The sequence below is a fragment of the Leuresthes tenuis genome, unplaced genomic scaffold (genome assembly GCF_036924035.1).
Source record: "Leuresthes tenuis unplaced genomic scaffold, fLeuTen1.0.hap1 SCAF_7, whole genome shotgun sequence".
NCBI lineage: Eukaryota > Metazoa > Chordata > Actinopteri > Atheriniformes > Atherinopsidae > Leuresthes > Leuresthes tenuis.
The window spans coordinates 3,446,217-3,471,891 of record NW_027325361.1 but is presented as its reverse complement, the minus strand read 5'-3'; the positions used below and the strand labels follow the sequence as shown (position 1 = coordinate 3,471,891).

General features: G+C 43.9%; 1 protein-coding gene across 1 annotated transcript in view; it reads right to left on the bottom strand.

Annotated features, from left to right (window-relative positions):
• The window catches only part of gmds (GDP-mannose 4,6-dehydratase), a 186,445-nt gene that overhangs the window by 31,307 nt on the left and 129,463 nt on the right, over positions 1–25,675 (bottom strand). The window contains exons 8-9 of the mRNA XM_072388921.1: positions 7,207–7,325; positions 6,813–6,909 (exon numbers count right to left, since the gene is read on the bottom strand). Of these exons, the coding sequence (XP_072245022.1) occupies positions 6,813–6,909; positions 7,207–7,325 (216 nt within the window). The remainder of the gene's footprint in view (positions 1–6,812; positions 6,910–7,206; positions 7,326–25,675) is intronic.

Below are 25,675 nucleotides of genomic sequence, written 5' to 3'. Positions count from 1 at the left end.
TACAAAAGTGGAATTGTCCTTCAAGATCGTCAAAGCTTGACGATGCCAAACATAATTTAAAAAGTGGATCAGGCAGGTATGTCTTTGTCTCACTGATTATCTCAACAGGTGGGTCGACTCCCTTGCCAACTGTCATAAAAGGTAACCACAACACTCCGCGTCTTTATTCCTCTGGATCACTGGGACCATTGTCTGAGCCTCTCATCAAGTGACGACATGACTGATGACGTTTGAGAAAATGCAGCCGAGAGCGGCTCTGGCGAATTCGTTACGCACGTCTCGTTGTTGGAATGACAGCCATCTGGGGCAAGAGGGAAGCTCAGAAAGCTCAGAACGGAGAGTTTCGCACATGAACTCATGGACTGGCAGTTGACAGATGCAGAGGTGTGGTGTGTCTGCGGAGCTATTTTTAGGGGCTGATGTGGGAGCTTTTTAATTCTTACCTGCCGTCAGGATGCGAAAACAAGCAGAGCAACTGCTCGGGTAAAATCTCCCGCTTTTAGTTTGGTTTTGCCTCTGATAAAATGTGAAATTTTCCAGTAAAATCACATGAGAGTTTTCAAAAACAACCAAAAGTAAATAACTGCACCGGTAAGCAGACAGAGTGAAACCTGAAACCGCAGCAGGATGTCGAGGTGTCAGAGATTCATCTGATCATCACTCTTTGTTTGCATGAACACAGATAAAACTTACAGAGACAAACTGTGTATTTTACTCTGTTTTTACCTTTCAACCACAAAGACTGCCACTGTCACACAAGTCCATGCAACATCAGTGGTATGCAGCACTCCTATTTTTCACACCTATTTGTGTTCGCATACAAGAATAAACTTGCATGTTTGAAACAAAAGAATAATCGTACGTGTGTTGACAGCGTATGATTGCACTGCTGGGAATGCTACTACGTGACTCCAACTTAACCGAGAACATTTGATACATGGGAACCTCAAATAATAATTCCTTTCTGTCAATCAGAAGGTAACACAGAGATAAATAACCTCCCACACATGCCACTGTGAGCTGGCATAATGCCAGCGCGATCATGCAATAGCTTTGTTTTATGGATAGAAGTCTCACTCATTTAACCATTTCCCCTTTCAAACTCTAAAATGATCTGAGCAATGACAAAGTGTCTAAATGTGACGGGAAAATAAACAGATAGACAGATAGTCAAGATGCACCTGGCCGACACAGCCAGCTATCAACAGAGAGAATTTATAGCTCAGAGATGGAAATCACCTCAATCTCTCAATACACCAATAAAACGCCTCGATCTTACTGATAAGAAGAAGAAGGTAACAGCCAACGGGACTCTTCCTCATGAAAACAAGCAGCACAGGCCTCAGCCTGGGCTGTGACAAACTCAGCTGCAGCCCGGTGGTCACACCTCTGTGGTACAACTGGCTGATGGAAGATGGATGGATGCCATTCTCTGTAAAAGCGTGCAAGAAGTTTGGCAAACTGTTCTCAGCTCTGAGGGGGATGTAGGTATTATCTGGTCTAACAAGACCAAAGCCTGGCCAGCACTCCAGTGAAGCCCCGATCCCACCAGCGGAGACTGGAGGCAATAAGCTGATTTCAGCACCATGGGTCACTCGTGTGGAGGAACAGAGGGATGAATACACCTCGACTGAGGTTAAAACCCTACAGCTCATCTGTGAAGTGACACAAAGCTGCTTTCATGTCAGTCTAACAAATCTTAAGGCTACTTTTATATCAATTAAGTGTGTATTTTTAGAGCTGAATGCCAATTTTCATTGCTTTTAACACATCAGCTGTACATCTGTCAGTATGGTTTAGTTATTATAACGTTATCCTGTAATCTTATTATGACTATAAAATAAGAGCGGAGACAAAAGTGGCATTTTTCTTAAATGCAAATGAGTGTACTAAGGAAATTAGAGTGGAAACACTTGCACATGCCAACAAGAGGAGAAGACAAAGACAGACAGCTTCCCAGATATCACCAGTCCTCCTCCTCCTCCTCCTCAAACTACAGAGCTGTCACTCAACCCACAGCAGTTTATGCCCTGCAGCGACACCTGAACTTGGACGTATGACAGCTGACTTGCTTTGGCAGAGATACGCACAAGTGTCAACAGGCACACCACAACTTAAAGAAACACCTCCACAGACAAATGTGTACGGTCCCAAAGTGCAGAGCCTCCAAAATGTGTGAGACGGAAGGTAAAGTTTCCTGGAGGGAACACCTGGAAACAGGCAAGTCTTGTCCAACTCCAGTGGAACTGGTGAGTTGTTGGGTTTAAATCCAGCAGATTGGTTTCGGGTTGTTCACCATGACAGATGAACGCTGGCCCACACCAAACCACGCCAAAGTGAGGCGGGGCCGGCGACCACTGCTGCCTCAGTTTTTATCACGGCTATCACACCGGTTCCTGTAATACCCGTTTTGTGATCTACTTGTTTTTGACAAAGCATGACAAAGCAGGACATTTCTGAAAGGTTTTCCAGGGTAACGTCCATTTGTTTTTTTGTCATCGCATGCCAGGAACATTCTTCGTTCAACTTACCATGACAAAAATAAAACTTCAAGCTTTCTGTTCTGAAGGCGGCACACACACCAGTGTTATTCACAAATCCCAGCTCATTTTCAGCCTGAAAATGTCTCAGAAAGGTTTAATAACACTGAAAAGCAGACAGAAGAAACCATGTGACCACGCCAGAAACATCCAAAGTCATGATAGTGGACACCACAAGGCAAAAAAACCCAAAACAACCATAACATCAGCATTAGAGCTGATTAGAGATGCATCAAAAATGAAACTTAAAGCTTTCTGTTCTGAAGGCGGCACACACACCAGTGTTCTGGTCTTTTTTTTAAGCTTTATTCACAAATCCCAGATCATTTTCAGCCTGAAAATGTCTCAGAAAGTTTTAATAACACTGAAAAGCAGACAGAAGAAACCATGTGACCACGCCAGAAACATCCAAAGTCATGATAGTGGACACCACAAGGCAAAAAAAACCCAAAACAACCATAACATCAGCATTAGAGCTGATTAGAGATGCATCAAAAATTAAACTTCAAGCTTTCTGTTCTGAAGGCGGCACACACACCAGTGTTTTGGTCTTTTTTTAAGCTTTATTCACAAATCCCAGATCATTTTCAGCCTGAAAATGTCTCAGAAAGGTTTAATAACATTGAAAAGCAGACAGAAGAAACCATGTGACCACGCCAGAAACATCCAAAGTCATGATAGTGGACACCACAAGGTAAAAAAACCCCAAAACAACCATAACATCAGCATTAGAGCTGATTAGAGACGCATCGCTGTGCAGCTCAGGTGGAGGAACACCTAAGCCATACCTCAGAGCTGGCAGAAACCCACGAGCTGTCAAGTGTGACGGAAGGCTCTCCAAAGCCATGACAGTTGGAACTTTCAAAACAACCCTGACAGCTTACGCCGCCGCGCGTCTTTCGTTTTCACATGCAGTAAGCTGCAGGAAATGCTGGTAGATTCATTTTAGCAGAGAAAGCAAGTGATTCCATGGCTAACCTGCTGTCACCTCTGCAGCCGAGAGGTGGTGCAGCCCTGACGAAGCGCTCTAATTCATGCAAAGACTGTCTGCACATGCGAGGCACACCTGCGTGTTCAGCCCCCTCGCCGACTGCTTGCTCTTTGTCCTCGAGGACTGGAGCTCCTGTCAGACACAAGCAGTGACAGGGATAATGATGAATTACACAGATATTAACACATAGCCTGAGGTAACCCGCAAGAACTGTGCACATGGACACACACATCCAAATTTTCCTGTCTAAACAGCAAAGATGACACCAAAAGATTTGGAGTCAGCTGTATTCTCAGTCCACACACACACACACACTTGATGACAGGTATTTCCACTTGAGGTGAGCCACAATGCTGAGCTATGAGCCCAGTGTCACTCGCTTCCTGTCTGAGGAGGTCAGAGGTTAAACACTCTTCAGCCTCTTTAACCCTACCATAGAAATAAAGAGACAATGAGAAGGAGCAGAGAAACTGCCTGCTGTTACTGAACCGTCATCCCTTTGTTATCTCTGCAGGCGTTACACTCCGAGCTCTTCATGTCACAGACACAGCAGCTCATTCACCTTCATCCTCAGCTTAGAAATACTGTCACAGACCCAGAGAATATGTGAGCATTTAGAGGATATTTAGCTTAATCTGTTGCTTCAGGGGTGGAATAGTCGGTCATTTTGACACTTTCTCATTAGTTTATTAAAGAAAAATGACAGACTTACAGGTCTGCGATGCGTGAAATATTCTGTGTCAACATTAAATGTGACCCAGGAAGGACCTGCAAACCTTTTCCCCCAGGTCACTTACGCTGATGTGCACGTGTTGACATGATATGTAATTAGCCGTGCACTCTGTCCCGGTGCTTCCTATCCCAACCAGCCATGAGGAGCAATCGTAGTGGAGGTCAATACTTCAACGAAAAGCCTATAATATATAGTGTATCTTACAGAAGGAAACTGCCATCTCTCTATAGCTATTACCCTGCTCTTACCAGCCCTATACCTCCACCCCTCGATGCATCATCCATCAAAATGTTTCACTGCAGACACGCCAATCTGGCGGACGTTTCCCAAACCTAGACTCTGACAGAAGGGCCTCATAACTCCCAGTGAAACTCATGTGACGTGTCTGCAGTTCTTTGAGTGTTACTTTGACAGAAGGGACTTGTGGTAGAACTGGTTTGCTGCGCAGATTTCCTCCCACGTCAAAGAGTAGCGAGCAAATAAGACCGTCTAAAACCTTCCTTACAGTTCTGAGTCTGAAGACTGCATCCTGGACCAAGTTAAACAGCATTCATGACTTAATAAAACATGAAAAGATGCAACTACCTCTGCTTTGAACAGCTAATATTGTGACGTACATTAGCTACAGGTTACAGGAGCGGTTGTCACAGATCACATGACTGTATGTTTCTTTTACTCATTAGTCCTTTTCACATATTTGACATGAAGTTTTACTACATGTCTCCACTGAAACTTGATGCTTTATTTCAGTCTTCAAAGTCATCTGAGCAAGTTTTACCGGCTGATAAAGGTTGAGAGTGGGTGTTTATCCTTACTAACTTATCAGTTTCAGGTGGTTCAGGCGTTCCAGACTCTCCAGGTGTCAGGACAACGAGGGCCTCTTCACTGCAGGGGACTCTGGCCGTACACTGACATTTAAAAACTGCTGCCTGGCTGACTTGATCAGTCTCTGGAATAGTTTTCAGAGGGGATTTAGGGTTAGGACCTTGGATGAATGAGCTGACATGCACAAAGAACACAAGCCCAGGTGTGTAACCAGTGTTGCTGTGCCCTCAGCAGTCAGTCAGCAGGGCCTCCTTAGTAATCCTACGCTGTCACTCAACTGGATCTCAAATGTAATCTCACCAGGCCAAACCTCATGAGAGGGGTGCTCCTGGCTTTTAACCAAGAGCTTGACGGTTAATCTAAGCCACAACAACCCAGGGTAACCCTATACCATCCACAGGGAGTAGCTGCAATACCCCGGAGCCACAGTGATGAGAGGAAGACCCCTAAATTCCTGAGGCACTTTGCACCTAATGAAAGATTGATTCACTGACTCAAACAGCTGTTGGAAGTACAGATACCTGCACGATCTGACTTCAGACAACCGTCTCTGCTGCAACAAAATAACCACACAAGCAGAGCGACAGTAAACACAACCCTTACCGGGCGCTCACACCAAAAGCGTCCTGAGCGGCCGAGGCGGCCAGCTGCCATTCATTTTCCATGTAAGCTGGCGTCGATGAGCGGCTTTGGCAGCTTTGAAAGTTGAGAGAAGCTCAACTTTATGCAAATGAGCAGCGATGCAACACAGCCGATCTGGATTCTGAAGGCGGAAAAAAGGCAGAAAAGGGCAGAACGAGAGGAAAACCATGGAGGAGAAACTTATTATTGCAGGAACCGATGCATAGATGGATTATTATATATGCCTGCTATTCGAAAGCTCCGCCCCTGCGGCTTCTTTGGCCGCTTTGGCAGCAGAGGCGGCGGGTTGTGAGCGCCCGGTTACTATCAAAGAAATATTTTCAAGGTTGCTTTCCGGAATATCTGCAACCACTCCACATACACTGGCAGGATACAGCCTACATTACTCTTAAAGAGGTGAGTTGGCTTGTTTCCAGCGGTTTAAAAACATACAATAAGTAGCCTGAGGCTGTCAACTGCACCCGTTATGGCTGATAAATGTACGGTCCAAGACACAATGACCGGCAGTCAGATACAAGCACAGAAAACATGAACAGTCATGTTAAGGTCAAGTACATAGAAGAGGAAATATGCACTGTGTGGTGTGATGAATTAAATATCAGAACATGACTTACATTCCTTTTAGGACCAATCTCATTCTCATGCTTCACATGATCCAAAGTCTGCCTGATAAACTGTGCAACGGGCAAGAAGTAAGAGATGAACTGAAACCAAACCTGGTAAAAATGTCTGTTTGTGTGTGGAAAACATGGAAAGACAAGGGACAAGTTGCAGGAGCAGTGGCCGGAGCTATGAGGTGAAAAGTACAAATGGAAATTATGGGCTTAAAGGAAATAAACATCCAGACTGTGTGCATCACCATGAACAGCCTATCCCAGCTGCTATTGGGCGAAAAAGACAGGGCCCCCATGTATGGGTAGCTATTCCATCACAGGGCAAAAACACAGAAAAATTTGACCATGCGCACTCACACTCAGTCCTGGGGTCAGTTTATAATCACCAATAGCTTTAACATTTTGGATGGTGGGAGGAAGCCTCACACACTCATTTACTCTGTGACCACCGGGGAATCCCGACTTACCACTTCAGTGGGACGGAAGTACTTCGGATCCACCTTCACATGGACCACGCCTGTCTCCTGGCAACGGCCAATCTCCTTCTCATCCTTTCCCTCCCACCTGGAAAGAAGACAGACCTCAGCAGGGAACCTGATTTTTCTCACACCTGCTTGAAGCTTCAACCTCCCTGATTATTTCTTTGTTTCCTTAAGGTTCCCTGCAGACAAAATATGTCACCTGCCTTTTTTTCAACATAATGGGCACAAGGAACAGTCAAACACATCTTCATCACCTGTCAGTGGTGTCCGGGAAACAAGAGGGTGGTGAATTTACAAATTCTGGCACTGAGGTGTAGGGGGGAGGGTTATTCTTAAGCCTCAGGTTTTTGACAACGTGTATGTTTGTGTGGACACTCACACAATGGTCTTTCCCACATGTCTGAAGGCCTTTTCCACAAACTCCCTCACACTGTGCACCTCCCCTGTCGCTATGACCAAATCCTCTGGCTCCTCCTGTTGCAGCATCAGCCACATAGCCTGAAAGAGACACAGACAGAGAGGTTAAACCACCGGGAGATCATAAAGACTCTTCCCAACTCGATCCTGACAGATGGGAAGTGAACCTGCGACCTCTGAGCGGGGCACTCGCTCGTACCTCTGTCCTGACGTCACCACAGTGGCTCGTGGGACACATACTGTGGGAAAGGAGGACAGAGCACTCCCACAGGCTCAGTGAGCTGCTGGCACACACAAAAATGCACACGTGGCCGAGAATGCACATGCGTGCAAAAGGATTTACAGAAACGGTCCAAACACTTATGACAACACACAAGACAGGTGTGAAAATAACCTCCTAAATCCAGACTTGTATGTAGCATTTCTAACGACACGGCACAGGCAGCATTAGCATGTACACCACGATGGTAGCTGATGGAATGGGGCCCATACGAGGACCCGGCACTATATCAAAAGGTGTGGGTGTCTTTGCATGGTCATCACGGTAAAGTAGAGCCAGCAGATCAGAGCTGCTGACCCTTAGCTCGTTCAACATGATTAGCAGAGAATCTCCAGGGACGCAGAGACAGACAGACACTCATGCCTTTACTCTCTAAACTCATTACAGATGTGTCAGGACATTCTCATAAATATATAGGAGATGATTCTGCGTATTGATTTCAGTTGTAGAGTAACATCAAAACAAGAAAAGCCTTCAGAAATGAAAAAGCAGTAGAAATGTGTTGTTTTAAGCAGTCATTAAATCAGCGTATCCGGTGATTTATCAATATTCTAGCTTTGATAACTCAACCAGGTGCTCGTGATTTATAGTTAACAGAGGGGAAACTGCTCCTTCCTCCTTTCTGCTACGCTAAAACCTTCAGCTTAACTCATATTAATGCATTACATGTCCTGTCACTGGGACAGTTTTTGATGTGATTATATAATCGACTGTTTCCCTTCACTTTTAACTGTTCAGATATGCTTTAAAGTTTTTCAACTATACCGTCATATCAGAACTTTCCTTTGAAGCCATTAACAAGCATTTGGCACATGACAGTCAAAAGAAAACAAACCAATATTATGTTACACTCAAACCATCAGTCAGATGCTCAACAAGTCTATCTCTACTAAAGTATACGCACCTCTGTACTTATCTATGAGCGTTTTGGGTTTACACATCAATATGGTATGTAGAGGACAGACGTGTTCACGGAATTTTTTCCAAGTCCAAATCAAGTCTCAAGTCTTTGTGTTTGAGTCCAAGTCAAGTCTCAAGTCTTTGAGGACCAATAACAAGTCAAGTCTCAAGTCTTTGTGTTCGAGTCGATGTCAAGTCTCAAGTCTTTGAGGACCAATAACAAGTCAAGTCTCAAGTCTTTGAGGACCAATAAAAAGTCAAGTCTCAAGTCTTTGAGGACCAATAACAAGTCAAGTCTCAAGTCTTTGTGTTCGAGTCGATGTCAAGTCTCAAGTCTTTGAGGACCAATAACAAGTCAAGTCTCAAGTCTTTGAGGACCAATAAAAAGTCAAGTCTCAAGTCTTTGAGGACCAATAACAAGTCAAGTCTCAAGCCTTTGAGGACCAATAAAAAGTCAAGTCTCAAGTCTTTGAGGACCAATAAAAAGTCAAGTCTCAAGTCTTTGAGGACCAATAACAAGTCAAGTCTCAAGTCTTTGTGTTCAAGTCCAAGTCAAGTCTCAAGTCTTTGAGGACCAATAACAAGTCAAGTCTCAAGTCTTTGAGGACCAATAAAAAGTCAAGTCTCAAGTCTTTGAGGACTGATAAAAAGTCAAGTCTCAAGTCTTTGTGTTCGAGTCCATGTCAAGTCTCAAGTCTTTGAGGACCAATAAAAAGTCAAGTCTCAAGTCTTTGAGGACCAATAACAAGTCAAGTCTCAAGTCTTTGTGTTCGAGTCCATGTCAAGTCTCAAGTCTTTGAGGACCAATAAAAAGTCAAGTCTCAAGTCTTTGAGGACCAATAAAAAGTCAAGTCTCAAGTCTTTGAGGACTGATAAAAAGTCAAGTCTCAAGTCTTTGAGGACCAATAACAAGTCAAGTCTCAAGTCTTTGTGTTTGAGTCCAAATCAAGTCTCAAGTATTTGTGTTCAAGTCCAAGTCAAGTCTCAAGTCTTTGAGGACCAATAACAAGTCAAGTCTCAAGTCTTTGAGGACCAATAAAAAGTCAAGTCTCAAGTCTTTGAGGACCAATAACAAGTCAAGTCTCAAGTCTTTGAGGACTAATAACAAGTCAAGTCTCAAGTCTTTGAGGACCAATAACAAGTCAAGTCTCAAGTCTTTGAGGACTAATAACAAGTCAAGTCTCAAGTCTTTGAGGACCAATAACAAGTCAAGTCTCAAGTCTTTGAGGACCAATAAAAAGTCAAGTCTCAAGTCTTTGAGGACCAATAAAAAGTCAAGTCTCAAGTCTTTGAGGACTGATAAAAAGTCAAGTCTCAAGTCTTTGAGGACCAATAACAAGTCAAGTCTCAAGTCTTTGTGTTTGAGTCCAAATCAAGTCTCAAGTATTTGTGTTCAAGTCCAAGTCAAGTCTCAAGTCTTTGAGGACCAATAACAAGTCAAGTCTCAAGTCTTTGTGTTCGAGTCCATGTCAAGTCTCAAGTCTTTGAGGACCAATAAAAAGTCAAGTCTCAAGTCTTTGAGGACCAATAACAAGTCAAGTCTCAAGTCTTTGAGGACTAATAACAAGTCAAGTCTCAAGTCTTTGAGGACCAATAACAAGTCAAGTCTCAAGTCTTTGAGGACTAATAACAAGTCAAGTCTCAAGTCTTTGAGGACCAATAACAAGTCAAGTCTCAAGTCTTTGAGGACCAATAAAAAGTCAAGTCTCAAGTCTTTGAGGACCGATAAAAAGTCAAGTCTCAAGTCTTTGAGGACCGATAACAAGTCAATTCTCAAGTCTTTTGACCCAAGTCCAAGTCAAGTCTCAAGTCTTTGAGGACCAATAACAAGTCAATTCTCAAGTCTTTTGACCCAAGTCCAAGTCAAGTCTCAAGTCTCAAATGACTGAAGAAACTGTAACCTATATTACGTTTTAAATAAAGACTTGGGCAGCTCAACATGGATAAGAACTAGTCAACCTGGAATTTTATCAGGTGTCCCTGAAATTGCAAAAGTAGGCTATTTTAAAACAGCAATTAGATTAACGTTAAGCTACGTCCACGTAGACTCGGCTTAGCAATTCATTTGGTAGCTGTTAACCTAGGCTACTTAACCAAAGTCCTTCCCAAATTTCACAGGCTGCTGCAGATAAATCAGCAACGCCGTGTAGTGAACAATGAAGCTATAATCTGCATATAGTTTACACTGTTTACTTTGATTAGTTTGCTAGCTGCCGATACGCGCCAACTTTCATATTACAGAGAGACTGAGCTATCCTTGTGCTTTTTCAGGTGCCTCATGAAGTTGGGCATCATTTATCCTGATACCACACACTTTGCAAGTGGTCGTTTGCTTGTTTTCTGTCTGCGTGAACGCTTTATAACCAAATGTGACAACATATGGCACAGTTCCAGATGAGCTTGATGCTGCCATGGTTACAGCAGTTTTTATATCAGTCGCAGCACGCATGCGTGAGGCTATGTTGCGCTCAGCCTGCCATCAGCCTCGTCATACATCGGAATTAAAGAAATAAAGATCAGAAACAATAATTTCATGAAATTAAGATTGTTTTCGAGTCCAAGTCAAGTCTTTTGAGGCCAAGTCTGAAGTCTCGAGTCTTTGTTTGTGCGACTCGAGTCCCCATCTCTGGTAGAATATTATTCAAGGAAGATGACTGTTTCATTACAGAAGTGAAAATAAATGAATGACTGTTTCCAAAATGCTACAAATTCTCCAGGTTTTTATGATTGTGTGGAGCCTGGACACAGAAATAAGTGTAACAGGTGCTTCCAGAAGTTTGATTGAACATCAAAACCCCTCAAAAGGTTTGTTCCGACATGATCCAGATCTTAGCTGCATGGGTTTGCAGTAACTTGGAGAACTGGCTTCTTCGGTCTCTGCTAGTGATAGAAACACTTTATTGCTCCTTTTCCAAACATATAATGGGCTAAAATCACATCCACACACCTGATTAAGAACAGTTCTGTGAATTTTGATCAATAAATAAATAACTGGGAACCTTCCTCCTCGGTTTTATTGCCGTTTCTCTCCATTGCATTTAGATAATCTTGAGGACACTTAAAATTGACACATTAAATTGAACTGAACCATGGCAACAGCTGGGCATGAAAATATGTGGAACACCTTCTGCTGATGACAAACTAGTAGAGCTAAAACCTAGTTCGCCAAACGCCGTCAAGATTTCAGGAGTTGTGGACTGAACCGGAGAAGCAGAGCTGATTTGGGGGAAAAGCTGCCCCACAGGAGCATCATCGGGACAGTTTATGTGCTTTGCTTGGATCAGAACTGAGTGGAATTGAGTGCGAGTGCCACATGAGGACGCTTGACGAGGTGAAGCAGAAACTGTCGGTCTCACTCGGTACATTTAGCAGATGTTGTGTTGTCTCTGCAGAGGTTCTCGTGGGCTGTCAGAGACACATCCAAAAGGTTGAAAGACAATTAGACGACTGTTTAACTCACCCACAGCGAAACGATCATAGAGCGCCCTGAAATGTTGATGTTAATGAAAACTCAAGCCTAAATGGGTTAAGTTTAACCTCCGGGAAGCATAAACTGGTGATGTTTCATGTCTATGAATTCATTTCTGTTGTTTATAAGCATAAAAACTTGACAGCAACATGAAAAGAACAGTTAAAGGTTCACCTCAGTCATCATGGGTACTTGTTTTCAGATAATAGACTCAAGCACCGGTCAGAAAGACCGGATCAGGCAAGTGTTTCCTCCAGATACCCACCTATGTTATCCCACAGAGGCTTGTCATGGTTGTCATGGACTGTTTTTGGCTAAGCACACGCCCCTCTTACAAGCAGTAAGGAATGAACTTCCTCAGGGAGGCAAGGCCATCCTATTCCAGGATCGTTCGGGGTCATCTGACTCCTCAATGCTGATGACTCCTCTGAGTCTGACCTCTGACCTTTCACCCCCCCCTGCTCCCTGATGAACAAAACAGATTCTCACACTGCCACACGAGCCAATAATGGCACCTCAAGGTATGAGTGACAGTGGAACGGACCAATCAGAGCAGAGCGCCGTCAGAATCTGTCGACATGTTCTGCTCGTCGAGCTGAAAGAGAAATGAAATGATCTCACGAATGTATCTTTCCGTCATCTATGGTTTGACAGACGTGCCAAAAAAAGTGACCCAGCATATGATCAGTGATGTTGCTAGTTACGCGTCCTTAAATCTGAAAGGATGCAGTAAATTCACTATCCATACATCCCAGGGACGCACCTTATTTCTCTCATGGAAAACGATACATTATGAACAATAACTTGTGTTTAAAATCACAGTAAAAGCGCCGTTTCTACCCTTTGTGCATTAACTCTGGATAGTGGGGACTGGATAGTGCAGTGGTATGATTGCCACCTTTCATGTGGGAGATCTGGGTTCAAATCCCCTGCATGAAAGGTACTATCTCCAGTAGGGGGCCTTGGGCAAGACCCCCTTACCCTATCTGCCTATCTGTAAGTCGCTTTGGATAAAAGCGTCTGCTAAATGCATAAAAAACAAAAAACAAAACAAACTCAGCGCAGACACGAGCCCCTTGAGTACGGTCGCGCGACATGCTAGCTTAGCCGCTACAACAACAGCTAGCCAGTAACCGCGGATTTCAATGCTAACCTTTTAGAGGGACAATATCGAGCAAACCAGGTTCAGATTTCCTGGAGGACAGTTTGGGAAAAGAAACTTTAGATTTAAGAATTGTAATTCCCTCCACCTTCCGGAGCACAGAGCCTGAGGCAATCATCTGAGGCATCTTTGGTGATTCTTCCTGTAACACCTGTAAAGGTGTGTCTAAACTTCCTCTATGCTGTGTTCACTCAGGTCGATGATGTTTTAACGTCTAGCGGATCCCGTTTTTCCTTGAGTCAGCAGGAAAAGTAAGAAAAAGAAAACCATTAACCCTATCGCTGGCCAGAAGACGATTGCATCTGCATTTTCTGCTCCAACATACACGAATATATCTGCTAATTATAGCCATATCAGAGTTTAACACTACGATTTAAGAAAAAGAAGAATATAAGAAATACATTTTTTAATTGGGGACCCATTGAATTTCCCAGGGACCCACTCACATCACCACCTGTGGGTCCAGGGGACTCACTACATTAAAAACCTATCAACATCACTGTATGATGCAAGAAAGCATCGACACAAACACCTAATTTGAACCTTTAACATTTACCAGGTGCAGCTTTATGTTTAAAATACAAAGATTTTACAGTATATATTAAATATCTTTTGAATTTGGACTGTTTTTAACATTTTTAAAGACGTTTTATGGTAATTTTCCTGGTTAAACACCTAACTGGATTCATGATTGATCATGTCAGTGCAGCCCACACATTACATCAAGATGTTTGGAAAACACACCACCAATACAGATGTAAAATCCAGCCTGAGAGTTTAATCAAATTTGAGTTCTTTCAGCCATTTCTTAATGTTTCAATCTCTCCCTCTCCTCTACGCGAACAGAATTAATTATCAGTGGAAATACTAAAGCATCAAACGCTGACATCCACACGGTTCCACTGTTTTGATCGCCTGACTGGCTGATTATTTGAACTTGTAATGAAGCAAACTCATTCCCTCTTCCTGCGGCGCACACTGATGAATGTGCAGCCCGCAGTAAGCTGGATGACTGCGATGATGGGAGTTGGGAACGCCGCTCTGCTTCTCTCGCAGCCAGTGAAAATGTTTACGGCAGGAGCTGAGTGATATGGCCTCTGCTGATTTTTAAGCAGGAAATGTAATAAATAATATGTGTATTTTTCTACTTACTTTAATGGGGAGAAAGTGAAGAGAAATCGTGCTTTATTCTGCTCAGCGATAGCAGGAGAGCACCGGTTTCACTGTGATATTCCCTGGTTGGATTTTTTTCCCCCTACGTTCCTTTGCTCCCCCGATCCTTATTTTCCATCCTTCTTTTACCTTTCACCCTCTTCCTCTTTTCCCCTCTCCTGTCCTTCCTCCCTCTCGTAGGATTGCTCTGCTTCATTAGCTATCTGATAAACAGCTCAGAGGTTCAACCCTCACACTGAGCCCGCACCTTCCTGTTCACATGGCCACAGGATGACCCCCATCACACATTGCACACTCGACTGAAGCTCAGACAGAGACGCCGACCCCAGTGACCACTGCAAAAACCTTTACCTGAGTTATATTCCAACACACACCAGGGAAAACCCAGTGACCGGAGTTCAGTTGCTGTGAGACTGCAGCAACACATGGACGCTGGAAACGTTTGTGAATTGGTTGTTTGATTCAGTTCCTGTTGCTATTTTTGTCCGTTTGACTTGAAAGGTCAGAAAATGTTTAAAAATATGTTCATAAAACTGCTGAAAATTTCCATTAAAAATGAAGAGACAAAGTCATGCGAAGAAGAAAGTACACCCTCTTTAAATTCTACATGTTTTAATTTATATGGTCCTTATAAAGCCTTACAATAAGAGTCATTATTCATTCAATAGTTACTAAGAAGCAGTCCATCCTTACTGCTTTAATTGGATTTAAGAGGCTAAGTAGCAGCCAGGAGCTGCTGATCAATGCTCTGATTAACTGATCCTCAGTCAGTGTGAGCAGCTCTATAAAAGCAGGAGTTCTGTCAGTTTAACACGATGCCAAGGAGGAAAGACATCAGCAATGATCTCAGAGAAGCAGCTGTTGCTGCCCATCAGTCTGGGAAGGGTTATAAGGCCATTTCCAAACTATCTGGAGTCCATCATTCTACAGAGAGAAAGATTATTCACAAGTGGAAAACATTCAGGACAGCTGTCAATCTTCCCAGGAGTGGACGTGCCAGCAAGTTCAGCCCAAGGTGAAGAAGCCCAGAGCTACATCTCAGACTCTACAGGCCTCAGTTAGCATGTTAAAGGTTAAAGGTCACCCCAAGGTGAAAAAGCCCAGAGCTACATCTCAGACTCTACAGGCCTCAGTTAGCATGTTAAAGGTTAAAGGTCACCCCAAGGTGAAAAAGCCCAGAGCTACATCTCAGACTCTCCAGGCCTCAGTTAGCATGTTAAAGGTTAAAGGTCACCCCAAGGTGAAGAAGCCCAGAGCTACATCTCAGACTCTACAGGCCTCAGTTAGCATGTTAAAGGTTAAAGGTCATGGCAGCACAGTTAGAAAAAGACTGAACAAGGATGGCTTGTTTGGAAGGGCTGCAGGAGAAAGCCTCTTCTCTCTAAAAAGAACATGGCAGCACAGCTTAGGTTTGCAAAGCTGCATCTGAACAAAGCTCAAGACTTCTGGAACAATGTCCTTTGGACAGACCAGAGCAAAGTGGAGATGTTTGGTCATAATGCACAGCAGCACGTTTGGAGGAAACCAAACACAGCAGATCACATGACAATATATACGATACGGTGTTCTGCTCCTGATTTTCCAGGTGAGAAGTAGGAAATAACCTGCGAAGGAAACTCGATGCAGGGGAAACTACCTGTGTGACACCGGCTAATGGTGGTTAAGAGCTCCAGCATTTTGAACTGTGGAGGTGATCAGTAAGATTAGCCATTTCTGCATAAAAAACAGCAGTTTTTTAAATATAATGTAAAATAAGCTGAAAATGTTCTGTACGCAGAAAAAATCACGCCCTTAAAACTTGAATAAACAAGTTTAAAAGAAGTGTTGACATTTGAAGATTCAGCAAATCTGCAAATGACTAATAATCTAACCAACTGATTCAGCAGTCACGGCTTCAGCGTTTCTTTTCGTGCGTTTAATCTGAGCCACATGCCCCTTTCAGACAGGCAGAGCGCAAGCAGAGGTTGGGGGAAAATCCCTGGTACAAATCAAAGGCAGCCTGCTGACTCAGAACACACTCGCACCGGTCAAAGACTGCAATCTCACCGCCACCAGAAATAGCAACATAGTAATATAGAATCAACAGAGATTCATATTTGAAAGAGCTAAATTCAGTTTAAATGTTATTACAGGCCCACATCTACGACACTGATAGAAAAAGAGGGCATTTTTAAACGCAACTGGGGAGTTTTCAGGCTGAAAGCAGATACTTCATTTACTTGCACTTAAAAAAAGCTGAAGTACCTAAAAAAGTAACCCCAAACCACGGCTTTAGTGATGACTTATCTGGACCTCCCTCCTCTGCAGCCAGCTGACCCCTTTAGCCTCCCTTCGCCCCCTCGTTGCCTCACTCCCAGCGTCCCAGGCTCCTCCGTCTTCTCCCCAGCCGCTTGACTCTCGCTGACATGTGGAATTGCTCACAGTAAACACTTAATGGAGCTGCTATTATGGCTGCAGAAAGCCATCAGCCCCAATCACAGCCTGCTAATGCCATTAACCCCAGGGTTTCACACAGGTATACACAAAGGGGGAATGCACACACTTTCTGCCTCACCCACACATGCAAACACAAAACAAAGCCACCTTTACTTGGAAGTCACAAATAAACTTGCGCTTGGATTAATTCAAAGTTCTCCACAAATAGAAACAGAGCTTCAGGACATTATTATTCATTCTAAATGAGCTTAAATGGATTAGTCGCCTCAATTTGGACAAGAATTAAAAACAGTATCAAAACGATACAGTAAGTCTGTTGGTAATCGCAGTTTTAGCACCGGTTAAAATGAAAAATTGCCCTTGAGTGTGCTCCAGCTTTCAGAGAGACTGCAGGTTCATGTCATCTCAGTGCGGAGCTCAACCAGCTCTGGCTTTTCCACATCATTTGGAGCTTAAGAGGTTCTCAACTCTGTTCCAAAACATGCTTTCACAGCTGCCAGACAAGTGTTAAAAGCCCGACAAATAAGAAAAATGTTCCTATTTTGCCAGCCAGAACTGTGTCTGCGAGCATTCAAGGAGCAGACCGCCGGCCCCACCTCTTGCCACTGATAATGAGATTAATGAGCTGCACTTACAGCTGTGATATAAGACATTCACGTGGATTCGCACCAACAGGAACGTCACATTTCAGCACAGCCGTGGTCTTCGTGGTCGTGCACGTCATAAGTCGCTGTTATCAGCTGCTCTTTTCGGGCCAACATTCATCAAGGGCCACTACTTCCCGGATACACTGGCAATCATACGCCGCCATCTTGTACTGGGATTAGGCAAATAGTATTGAAATTACAACTTCAGAATGACCTAGGGCCCAGTACCAGACTGATGCCAGATAACCTCTTACAACTGCAGGAGCTTGCATGTGACTAAGTTTAACGTCAAATGCCTCTTATTCTTTATTCCATCAACATTTATCAGCATCAAAGCAGTGATGATGATGTGTTGACTCCAGTTTTAAATCTTAATCTGGTGATTAAAGGTCAACATTACTGTTTTAAACTGTAAGCAAATAGTTGCTCGGTTTCTGCTGTTTGCAAAGTTTAATATGAAGCCGTGTTTCTGGTGATGAGACTCACGATTCGTTAAGCACTGCAGGCATTCCAGTGCTGACAGAGAAGCTGATAATTTGCCTCAGTGAGGTGTGAACAATGAACAACACAGTGGAAAAGCAGCTTCTTCGTGATTTCTGAGCATTTTCATGTCTCAACACCTTTATTTATACCTAAATGATTGAGACATGACGACCACATAATCACAGCCATCACATAAAGAAGCCAAAAGATGAAAAAGATTGAGAATAATTCAACTTGAAGCATTCTCCTCTGGAGCCACCATATTCAGGAACTCCAACCCACTGAGAAGGTGCTGTACAGATGTTTAAGGTGGCATCTGTACGGCACCTCAAGGGGCATCACAGTCTCTATTACTATTATATAGGATTTGCTGTAGTGGGACGACATTCTGGCTACAGGAAATGACCCGACAACGAGATGGGGGGGGGGGGGGGAGAGCGCTCAGTGTTGCCAGGTGTACGATAATTATCGTATTTGTACGATAATTTTGCCCTGTGTACGATCAATAATCCCAAAAAAGGCCGAATATACATAATTTGACCATTCAAGCAACATGGAAGCAACATGGCGGAGAAGCCGAAGAAGCGACCAAGAGGTTCAGAAGTGGATGGTACTAAAAAGAAAAGGCCTTCCCGCTCGGCAGAAGGCCTGTTGGCGAACAGAGAGAGAGACAAAAGGAGAAGACGAAGCAGAGTTTGCATCGGTGTCGCTTTTCCTTGATGGACAGCCCTGAAGGAGGAGCTGAGGCCTGAGGTCCGACACCGATGCTGCCCTGATACTGCTGGAGAAAAACCTCTTCCGATTTTTGCTTCTTCAAAAAAGTGGTTCACAATATTGTTGAGTCGGGAGGGGCGGGTTACACCGGGCCATAAGTCATACTAAGGTGCCGGCCGCATTATTGTAATAACGCACAAATCCTCTAGGGGGCAGAAATCCTCTAAATGCAACTTTCAAGGCTCTTCTTCTGTTTCCCCACCGAGCCTTTTTCCTTTTCCAAAGAAGCTCTCCAAACACGTTTGGTTTTTACTCATTTTTGATGAAGGCTACCATATCATGTGACCGACACGAGCGGTTTTTCAAAATAAAAGCTCTTTCAGACACGACGGCCTGGTACCAAGTGACCCACGGACCGGTGGTTGGGGACCTCTGCTCTACAATACCAGATCAAACATTTAGCTCATCGGGTAGAGCTCCTCCAGCAAACTTTAGTTTCCACTGACCTATGGCACCAGTCCATCAGGCTCCAAACACAGTTTTTCTCGGTGATCGGTGCGTCCTCGAGACAAACAGCGTTTTCTTTAACAAGCCCCACAGGAAGGTTTCATTTCCAGGTTGCTTTCAATCAAAAACACATCATCACTTTTTACTTAAATCACTTCCTGGTTGACTTTAGGTACTAAAATACTTTGCTAAGGTCAAAGCTAAACCACATTCTGTCGTCTTATTAATAGAAACCATTTCAGATGAAATCTGATGACACTTTTGGCACTTCCTGGTTGGGTTTTGGCAACAAAAGTACTTTGTTTGGGTTAGAAAAAGATAACAGATACAGATAAACTGAACATCTACAGTGATATTCATTCACAAAAACATGTGCGGTATAATAACTGTAACCGAGGGCAACCGGTCTGTGGCTTTTTAAAGAGAACAAAAAGCATGTTTTATGTATTATGTAATGCTGCTGCGGCTCAACACTCGACACGATCCATACGAGTAGAAACATTTTGACAGCTCAATATTGTTCAGAGAGGATGGATGATTCAACAATCTGTTCTCCAAGTCTTTCTTCCTCTGGATGAGAGCAAAGAGTCAGCAGCAACAAACCTTAAAGACTTCTTTTAGTCACATCCTGGGTGAAGCTGGACGTTATTCCATGTCAGGAAGCATTTGTCCAGATTATATCTTCACAATAAGTTAAGAGCTGCTTGAATAGTTTGGTAAATAAAGAATGAAGGGGCAGAATTATGTTCATGTTACTTGAATTAAAGTTGCTTCATGAAAATTTGGAGCAAAAGTCTAAAATAAAAGGAAATAAACACTTAAACATAAAAAAAGCAAATATATTCTCCATTTGAATTATTAGTAATTAGCTGTATATATTTATCTATTTAAGGGATTCAAAGACTACGTAATGTCTTTAAAACATCTGAATAACCGAGGAACACATGATAAAAAAGTAAAAGTCTGTAATATATTAAAAGAAACATTTAATGAACAAAACCGAACATATTCTTCATTTGGATTCATTAAAACTGATTTCTGTGTCTCATAAATACAGTTAATTAAGGGAATTCAGTGCATATATGAATAATAAAGCAAGTAAATGCTGGAACATCTCAGACATCAGATGTAGCTTAAATGGACTGATTGTAAAATTCAGGATAATTTTGTTACACGAGGCAGAATTTCCACCGACGCCACTCAAATTCAGTGCTGCTCATGGAAGAATTAGTTCTCATACTGGTCAGTGGTAATCGCTCTTATCAACATAACAAAACAAGAAGTTAGTGGGCCTTTAGAGACACTCAGTCTGAGGCTCACTGACTCAGCTCTGCTTTAACCAGCACAGATAAAACTGCAGAAAAAACAACACTTTCAGGAAAATTCTGGGACTTTTCTGCCTCGGCTCGCTTTCCTTTTTGTATGCGGACGTAAATTATTGAGTGAGTTGTGGCAAGAAAGCAAACGTCTATGTATGACTGAGAGTCTGACTGTTTTTTTGTTTATAGTCCTCCAAACTATGGCAACAAAATGTTGAGCCGCACTTTCACAGACTCCCTTTATGGGGCTGGGAAACACTGAAGTAATAGAAATAGATGTAAAAACTCCTCAGACTAATGGCCAACGAGCCACAGGACTTTATCAGCTGAAATGATGCCTCTCTCGTTGTTAAATCTACAATTTCTACTGATCTGTTTTCAATAAACATCCCAGAATCCAATGCTTCATCCAAACAGTTGAAAAAGGAGCTAAATATTCATCTGATTTGTGGAAATAAATAACCGGCAACAGTTGCTGCATGTCTGAAGTTACGACTGCTCAAGTCAGTGGTCACGCTGGTTAGATTTGGCCCGACTTCCTTTATAAGCATCAAATAACATGCCCCTGTGTGCTAATAAAACAGGGACTGGACGAGCTGACGCATAAGACACCGGAAGCAGTGATCTGGTGGGTCAACGTCTGTGGGCACACATCCCATAATACTGTTGGAAAGTGACAAAAACCATGTAAGTCTGAGGGTTATGAGTCAGATTCAAGGATTTACACCAAAAATAAGAAGGAAAAAAGTCTTGGATCGTTCCTTTTAACTCTAATTTTGCCCTTAAACCAAACAGCAAGATGTTCCCAAAATGGAGGAAAGTTTCATTAAATTGTTATTCTTTTCCAACATATTTTGTGAGAATCCCCCCCACGCGAATTTCTATTTGTATTTGCATCCCACAGACGCTGGCGGTGTTGTTGTAAGTGAGCAAAGAGGCGGGATGTGATAGAAACACGAAGCTCTCCAGACCGTCATGTGACGGGAGAGCGGCGGGCCAAATGAGGCCAATTTGGAGCCGCCGAGGCCGTATCAGCCCAAAGGCGAGCGCTTTCCAGCCAGTTTCTGCGTAAATGCAAGTAAGAACCTCAATCATTCAATTTGGGTCTACATTTCCACACATACTGGTACACAGGCGCGCACACACATCGCGACATGCAAGCAGCACAGCTAACTTTCCCAGGCTCCACCCCAGGGAGCTCACATCATCCACATGGCTGCTATGGAGCTGTGATTTTTAGCAGAACAGCTTTTCTTTTTTTTTCTTAACAGAGACAGCTATTTTTAGAGATGGCTGAAATTATTACCCCCCCCCCCCCATCCAAACACACACACATTCTTTACCCCCCCCCCCCCCTCACTCCTGTTGTATTTTGACCAAAAAAGTCAGAGACGGCAGCATTTTTCCTTGTCAGACACAGACTGTCTGGACGTTAAGTTGAGGACAGAGGAGGCTATATTTACAGCCTGACCTCACCCTGAATGCACACAGAGGCACACACACAGCGCTTTAACATGGTCGGGATGACGCAGGGATGACCGCACCTCGGCGCTGTCTGTTTCACTCTGACCATGTTGCTGCTGGCCGGGCCTCACACCGTGGTCCACTTCAAAGGATGCTTCTGAAGAGGTCAAAGAGACTGATGGAAATGGGGAGAATCTGGGCAAAATCTAACGCTGCGGATCATCTCTTCTATTTTCAAATTGTTACCTGGACTTTATGCGTTCCTGCACCCAGAGGCTACTTTAACTCTGGGTCAACAGGGTGATAAATGGCTCACCTGGTGCAAAACACAGAATAAAATGTCACGATGAAAGGAAGAAAAGATCTGTAAACTCATCTGTGTTCAGCAGGAGGCTGAGAGCACAGATGACTTGGATTTATCCAAAGCTCACAACATATTGTGCCTCCAAACACTCCCTAACACTTACATGCTATTACTGTTTCTTGGAAAAGCTTTCCAGATTGCTGTCAGCACGTGGAAGCTGCCAGCGGTGGCACCATTGTGTTGAACAGAGGCTAATGGCTATGCTTTCAAACTCAATCTGGCAACTGGCACTTAAAGACTGTTTTTACACAAAAAGTAACAGGTTCAAACAGGTTTCTAAGATGCAGGGGCAGAGTGAGGCCTTTCCCGCTGCCAGCCGTGGCGTATTTACTCTCAGTGCTCCACAGACCTCAGTGTAACACAATGTGTCTGTACTGTCCCTTCATGCCGCATTCGGACAGAGACGTTATAAGACCTGTCCTTCCCCAGGGGAACTGTTTCATTTTGCATTCACACATGAGTCGGGGACCTCGACAGGGACTGATGTGACGCAGCCGTCTGCGACAGACGTGTTACTTTAGCGCCACTCAACAACAGAACAGAACCCGGGAAAAGTAAGGAGAGAAGAAAACAACAGCAGCAAGAAGCTAACATGGAGAGCGAGGAGGCCATACAAAGCAGTGACACGACGCGACGACAGCCAATTAGGGCCGATCTGGATTCCGAAGGCGGAAAAAAGCGGAAAACGGTAGAGATAAAGGTTCGTGAAGCGATTACTTTGGTGTTCCTCCACCTCCAAAGAAATGTCAGAGTGAATCTAAGCCGCAAGAGAAGTGCGTGTTCTCGGAAAAGTTTCTGTTTCTGCATTCATCAGACGCTTTTATCCAAATTACAAATGAGGATATAACATCAAGGCTAACAATAAACTACGTAGAAGGAAACCACCAGTCAGGCTCTGTCAGGGGTGACATTAGCCGCATTCGGACCACCTCGAATTTAGTTCTAAGACCTGCCCTTCCCAGGGGAACTGTTTCATTTTGCATTCACACATGAGTCGGGGACCTCGACAGGGACTGATGTGTTACTTTAGCGCCACTGAGCTGAACCCGCGAAAAGTAAGGAGAGAAGAAAACAACAACACCAAGAAGCTAACATGGAGAGCGAGGAGGCCACCGTGTTCACGGTCTGCATGACGGTGATATTAATCATGGACGATCACATCAGGCGTCTAAGATGGAGGCTGGAAGAGCTCACAGCGAGAGTCAGGAGACGGAGAATCCAGCAGCGGGCGATACTTCTTCGTTTCATGGAGGAAAGAAGGAGAGCAGAGCGCCGCAGACAAAGGAGACGAAGTTTAACTTATTAAACAGGCGCCGGTTGGGTCCGTGTCGTATGAGGAAACATTTCAGACAAGGGGCGGAGCTACCAGCCACCAAACACCTACGTCATGTTCCTGTGGAGCCCAGAAAAGACCCTGAAGGAGCTAAAATGGTTCCAGGAACTGAGGGCCGTGGTCCCTAGTTCCTGAGGGCCGTGGTCCCTAGTTCCTGAGGGCTGTGGTCCCTAGTTCCTGAGGGCCGTGGTCCCTAGTTCCTGAGGGCCGTGGTCCCTAGTTCCTGAGGGCTGTGGTCCCTAGTTCCTGTATGTCCGAATGCACGAAAAAACAGCCCTAATCCTGAAAAGGTTCTAGGAACTGCAAAAGGTTCCTACAGTAGGAATGCACCCAGTATAGAGATAGAGTGCAGGTATGGAGGGAAGTACAGGGTAGGAGATGCTCTCTGAGGATAGACAGGGTTCTGGTAGCGCTCGGGAGGTCATTCCACCATCGTGGAACGACACATGAAAAGAGTCTGGATTGTCTTGAGCGGGGTGTTGGCAACGCAAGATGACCGGAGTGACGTAGATGTGAGCCGTTCCACTTTTTAGGCTAACATCAGTGACTTAAATTTGATGCTACTAAGGGTAGCCAGTGGAGCTCAATGAACAACAAAGGGGGGACCTGTGCTCTTTTAGGCTGATCCTGCCTGGTTGCTTCAAACGAATGATGAACGCACAGAGATGTGGTGCAGAATATGCCGTGAAAATCCCACAAAAACGGCGTCTTTTATACAGGTACCTGTGTTCCTGTTCCTGTGGACCCCAGAAAAGACCCTGAATGAGCTGAAATGGTTCCAGGAACTGAGAGCCAGGGTCCCTAGTTCCTGTATGTCCGAATGCACGAAAAAAAACGGCCCTATTCCTGAAAAGGTTCTAGGAACTGAAAAAGGTTCCTACAGTGGGAATGCGCCTTCTGAGGGTCGGCGTTGCACTGTATCCCTCAGACTGAGGTGGATCAGCTTCTTAAAATCTTTCAAGCACAGCGGACTGACACTACGCTGCCAGCTGTCTTGCAGACAGATAAACTGGATCAGTATTGTCTCTTTTTGTCTGTTTTCTGCCAGTTTCAGAGCCTCCATGTCACACGTTATTGGCAAACGGCGATACTTCTCTTCAAGACACTTCTAGGATGCCTTTACTTGTTAAAGCTGCCGATAATTTCTCTTTCTTATGCAGTGTTGAGTGAACCGTTCAGTTTTTTAGTCCAACCCCTAACCCTGAGTTAGAACTGGAGACATCATGACAAACGTAACAGCTTCAACTCACAGTGGTACCAGTAGGGTCCGTCCTCATCCGAACCAACACAGGAAGAGCTCTGAAAGTAGGCTGCTTCCTACTTAACCACCTCAACCTGGACACTGAACTCACCAAGGTCAACAGCAAGGTAGGAGGGGTTAGAAGGTGGAGAGTCGTGCCCCAGAACCAGCTTTAAGTTCCTTCAGAGCAACGAGTTTTTCACTTTTCTGCTTCGCCATCAGTCGTGGTTATTCTGAGGCATAAAAACAATAAAAAGCCGTTAACATAAATCTAAATAAGCAAGAAAGAGGTTATCATCTTCACTGCGATAAGTCTTGGACTCGAGGACACTGTGTAGCAACGCAGATAATATCCACAGATGTTCTTCACCCTGTGACATCAGGACAACCAACACATCGCTCCAGGACTCTGGTGACCACTGTCAGCTGATAACGAGAAAACCACTTGAATCGCACATGTAAAAAAGCTTGTAAAACAACCAGAGGATAGTCTAAGAGCAGAAAAGCTCCCCTGGAAGCAACTGCTCACTGTTCACAGGAAATACAACAGCAGAGTTGCACACTTTGAACTTTGACTCGATTTTTGGTCAATAAAGTGTAGAATAAACAAGTAAAGAGTTGGATTAAAGCTTTCTCCTGGTCTTTGTAAGCAACTCTTAATCAGAAGATGTTCTTTGGAGGATAAACAAAAACTTAAATGCAAATTTTGCCCAAGTGACGTAATCAGACAATATCCTGAGGGTGTTAGAAACAAGCAGACGGATAGAAAACCGTCGACATGGAAAATGAAATTCCTTCGACCACATAAAGCTCGTATCAGACTTCTCCATCAATCAAGCCTGCACCCACTGCTGTGATACTATCAGTGAGCTCGTACATCTAAACATAGCCACATGCATGGGGAAGTCCACCGAATCACACACACAAACACACACTTGAA